This window comes from Engraulis encrasicolus, chromosome 22 (assembly GCF_034702125.1).
Source record: "Engraulis encrasicolus isolate BLACKSEA-1 chromosome 22, IST_EnEncr_1.0, whole genome shotgun sequence".
Lineage (NCBI taxonomy): Eukaryota > Metazoa > Chordata > Actinopteri > Clupeiformes > Engraulidae > Engraulis > Engraulis encrasicolus.
This window is the reverse complement of record NC_085878.1, coordinates 8,360,246-8,365,245: the sequence shown is the minus strand read 5'-3', so window position 1 is coordinate 8,365,245 and position 5,000 is coordinate 8,360,246. Positions and strand designations below refer to the sequence as shown.

General features: G+C 46.4%; 1 protein-coding gene across 1 annotated transcript in view; it reads right to left on the bottom strand.

Annotated features, from left to right (window-relative positions):
• LOC134438481 (phospholipid-transporting ATPase ABCA1-like) overlaps positions 1–5,000 on the bottom strand; it is a 62,218-nt gene that overhangs the window by 15,523 nt on the left and 41,695 nt on the right. The window contains exons 24-34 of the mRNA XM_063188059.1: positions 4,677–4,752; positions 4,038–4,264; positions 3,370–3,424; positions 3,091–3,207; positions 2,785–2,933; positions 2,343–2,467; positions 1,951–2,049; positions 1,426–1,615; positions 971–1,065; positions 733–765; positions 227–413 (exon numbers count right to left, since the gene is read on the bottom strand). Of these exons, the coding sequence (XP_063044129.1) occupies positions 227–413; positions 733–765; positions 971–1,065; positions 1,426–1,615; positions 1,951–2,049; positions 2,343–2,467; positions 2,785–2,933; positions 3,091–3,207; positions 3,370–3,424; positions 4,038–4,264; positions 4,677–4,752 (1,353 nt within the window). The remainder of the gene's footprint in view (positions 1–226; positions 414–732; positions 766–970; positions 1,066–1,425; positions 1,616–1,950; positions 2,050–2,342; positions 2,468–2,784; positions 2,934–3,090; positions 3,208–3,369; positions 3,425–4,037; positions 4,265–4,676; positions 4,753–5,000) is intronic.

Here is a 5,000-nt window from a genome sequence, read left to right as displayed (position 1 = left end):
ACAAGTGACACGAAAGTGTCTCTATGTACATGACAAATAAATATCCTTGAATCCTTGAATCCTTGATTTCATCATAAGCCTGCTAACGCCCCCTTGATTTCATCATAAGCCTGCTAACGCCCCATTGATTTCATCATAAGCCTGTTAACGCCCCCTTGACTTCATCATAAGCCTGCTAACACCCCCCTTAGTAATAAAATATTAAATTGTATTTGTAATTGTGTACCTTGACGTTGTTCTTGGTGTCCAGGCCGTTGATGAAGGCTGACAGGCTGCGAAGGAATCTGTCGGCCGCGGTTCCGGAACCTTTCTGCAGGTGGAAGATCTCGCGCACCCGACCAATCGCGTCGTCGATCTCTTCAGCAGGGGGCAGGACCTGAGTGCTGCGGGCGCCCAATGAGAAGCCTCCGTACCTGCACAGGTCATGAATATTCATACGCTCATTAGCACTGTATTGTCGACATTCACACAGAATGAGAACAGCAAATGTCTAATTTACTAAATGGTGACATGCAGTTGGAGTAATAAGAATAATAATATTCATCATCATCGTAATATTAACCATAATAATAATTATTTTATTTGTAAAGCACATATTCATACATGTGATGTAGGTCAAAGTGCTCTAACGATGAAAAACTGTGAAGTTAACACCAGCAACGAACAAAACCAATTAAAAACTGAATAAAAACAGAATAAAGACCGTAGACGTAGAGAGATGATTATACACACCTGAACTCGTTGACCCAGATCTTATTCTTCAAGCTGCAAGAAAACAGAGATGACTCATTAGCAAGGCAGGCGCGCGCGCGTGTGCATGTGTGCAACTTCGAGTCTCACCAAATCGCTCATTTCTCAAATATTCACGAGTCATAACAACATCAATTTGAGCTTATCAGACACACATCATCGCACATGACTCATCAGTCGTGAGTCATCGTACATCAGGAATGTGATGTCAGTCTCTTACCTTTTGCCGATGATCTGTGCGTAGGTCTTCACCAGGTAGTCGGAGATGTTCCTGCCCGTCAGATTCTGCAGCGTGTCCAAGGCACTCATCTTAATCTGGGGAGAGAGAGAGAGAGAGAGAGAGAGAGAGAGAGAGAGAGAGAGAGAGATAGAGAGAGAGAGAGAGAGAGAGCGACAGTGTGTGAGAGTGAGAGAGAGAATGAAAGACATAGAGTGAGAGTGATAGAGAGAGAGAGAAACAGAAACAGAAAGGGAGAGACGAAAGACAAAAGAGACAGATAGCAACAGAGAGAAAGAGGAGAGAGGGAGTACAGAAGACAAAGACAGACGTGTTATTCTGCATTCCAAGCATTACATTTAATAATTACATGCAATATAATATATGACCAAAGCCAAGCTGTGCCTCAAACAATCATTGGAAGCCTGTGTGGTGTGTACGCATCATTTCCTGTTTACCTGTGGCGGGGGCAGTCCTCCGGCTCCTGCAGGGCATTCTGGGAGCATCCTCTTGTTGCCATCACAACTGCACTCGCAGGAGGGGGAGGGGTCGTCCATGGTCCAGTTCTGAGAGGAGAAGAGTTCTAGAACGCTCTCCGGAACCTCGGGCACCGTCCAGTCCTCGTCGCCCATGGTGCACTGCACACCCCTACCGACCAATGAGAACAGAGGACACTCAGCACAATGCTACAAGAGGTCTGCACGTGTCAAATTGCGTTTTTTTGCGCACATCCCAAAAAGTGATTGTCGTAGGAGCTGCAAAGAACAAATAAGAAAAATCTAAAAAATATCTGTACACCACAAAAGCTAGTTTTTCATTAAATCAGGACAAGGGAGCTTTTTGGTGTGTGGATATTTTTGAAAGTATTTCCTGTTTGTATTTTTGTGGCTGCTATGAGGAATGCTACAGAGAGGTGTGTGATGACGTTGAAAGGTGTGATGATGCTTAAAAGTGATTGGTTGATTAAGAAATGAAACTCTCACGGGATTGGTTCGTCGTCCATGCAGCGAGTTCCGAACCCGGGCCCGTCCACGAGCGAGGTCAAGAGTCTTTGGGTACTGGCATCCTCAGGGGCGTCGTTACTACACACACACACACACGCACACAGTGCAGAACAAACACACACACACACACACACACACACACACACACACACACACACACACACACACACACACACACACACACACACACACACACACACACACACACACACACACACACACACACACACACACACACACACACACACACACACATCAAAACACGGCACAGATTAGACACAAAATGTGCAAAAGTGCAACTGCTAAATTTGTGTCTGTAGAAACCCTATTTTAAATTGTGGGCATAAATGCAGATGTAAAAGGTGTGTTACCTGATGAAGGTGGCCTGTTCTTCGTACATCCAGGGCTGCAGGGCCAGGCTGGGGTATTTACCAAATGGGGGCACGATGAGACTGAAGACCAGGGCAATACACACGAACACAGCAGGCAACACGATCTGGAGACACAAGAGATAAATACACACCTTTAGCAGTGTCTCTATCAACTCAATTCAATTCTCTATCTCTCACACACACAGAGCTCTGTTTTCTTTTTTGCTCTCTCTCTCTTTCTTTCTCTCTCTCTCTCTCTCTCTCTCTCTCTCTCTCTCTCTCTCTCTCTCTCTCTCTCTCTCTCTCTCTCTCTCTCTCTCTCTCTCTCACACACACACACACACACACAGTTCAGTGTTATCTTTTGTTCTCTCTCTCTCTCTCTCTCTCTCTCTCTCTCTCTCTCTCTCTCTCTCTCTCTCTCTCTCTCTCTCTCCAGTACCTGTGCGAAGAATCCTTTGCGTGATCGTCTAGCGTAGAGGAAACGTTTCCACATGAGGGCTGCAAACTGCTGTTGGATTAGGCTCCACCCCTGGATCTGGTACGAGCCCTTCCCATTGGTCCCACTCAACCAGTCCGTCTCACGAGATTCTACAACACACACAGGCACACACACACACACACAGTGAATAGACTGTGCATATTGATCTGTAGTACGTGTGTATGCTTGAATATGTGTCTGTAGGTTTGTGTCTGTAAGCGTGTGTGTGTATGTGCGCACATGTGTTTTGTGTGTGTGTGTGTGTACCTGGGTCGGCGTCTGATTCGTTGTCGTGGTGTTCCTCAGTGTGGGGCCTCAGGCAGCTCTGGTGGTCTCCGCCTCCAAACGCATGGCGACGCCTCCTACGTACCGGCAATGTACCGTCTACACACACACACACACGGACACACACTTCTCAGTCAGAGACATAATATGCCCAAATACAAACACACCTCACAATCGTCTATTAACACACTCCCACTTTTCACACACTCACCTGAGATGACACACACGCACGCAAGCACGCACACACACATACACACTCACCTGACACGATCTCCTCTGTGTCCACACCACTGTCCTCAGCCACCTTCAGGAAGATCTGGACAAGAGGGGAAATAATAATTAATTACAAATTAAATTCATTATTAACAAAAAATTAATCAACATTTAATTCAATTTAATTAAATGGGATTCCAACAGCAAAATGTGTGTCACATGATCATGTGTGTGTGTGTGTGTGTGTGTGTGTGTGTGTGTGTGTGTGTGTGTGTGTGTGTGTGTGTGTGTGTGTGTGTGTGTGTGTGTGTATGTCAGGGCTTGACACTGGCACCTGCCAACCGGCCAAATGCTGGTAAAACTTGGCTGTGGCTGGTAACAATTTCAGTGTCACTAGCCAATTTGGCAGGTAGCTTATTCTATGGTATGACATATCAGAATAGCGTATATTCTGCGCTTTGCCCCTTGTATATCAGTTGTTTGTATATAATTCAAGAAAAAGCTCAGTTTCTATTTGTTTGTTGTATTTCCATATTCCATACTTCTGTGGTTAGATGTACAGCGTCATGACAAAAAAGCCAAAAACAATTGTGGCTAGTAGAAAAGCTGGATGGCTAATGACTCGGGAAAACCACTAGCCACAATGGCCAGGAAGCGAAAAAGTTGATGTCAAGCCCTGGTGTGTGTGTGTGTGTGTGTGTATTTGTGTGTAGTACCTCTTCCAGTGTCGTATCTGACACTCCGTAGCTGGATATTCCGAGGTCGTTGAGTCGGTCGTCCATCTCGTGGAAGAGTTCTACGAAGCCACCATCTTTAGCGGAGGCGTAGGGCAGGACGAAGGTGATCTCATGACCCAGGTCCTCCACCAGGCGCGCACCAGACACATGCTTTAGGATCACACTGCTGATCACAGACACATCCACCGGGGGCGCCACAGGCTCCACTATACAGGACATAGGAGGGGTAGAAAGATGACGAATGTGGAATGCACTGGCGTGAGATACATACGCCTTTACATGATGCCAGTCTGGCGTGAGATACATACGCCTTTACATGATGCCAGTCTGGCGTGAGATACATACGCCTTTACATGATGCCAGTCTGGCGTGATATACATACGCCTTTACATGATGCCAGTCTGGCGTGAGATACATACGCCTTTACATGATGCCAGTCTGGCGTGAGATACATACGCCTTTACATGATGCCAGTCTGGCGTGAGATACATAGGCCTTTACATGATGCCAGTCTGGCGTGAGATACATACGCCTTTACATGATGCCAGTCTGGCGTGAGATACATACGCCTTTACATGATGCCAGTGTGAACCAGGCAATGAAGGATTAGTAACTCACCAATAGCGGTGGCTGCTTCGCTCTCCTGGTCGCTACCCAGACCGGCATCAGAACTGCTGTCAGAACCACCATCCTCCTGTACACACACAAACATTACAACAGAAATGTTACAACTCAAACAGGTTTTGCAAATTTGACCTGATGGACAGTCCTGGTGTGTGTGTGTGTGTGTGTGTGTGTGTGTGTGTGTGTGTGTGTGTGTGTGTGTGTGTGTGTGTGTGTGTGTGTGTGTGTATGTGTGTGTGTGTGTGTGTGTATGCATGTGTGTGTGTGTGTGTGTGTGTGTGTGTGTGTGTGTGTGTGTGTGTGTGTGTGTGTGTGTGT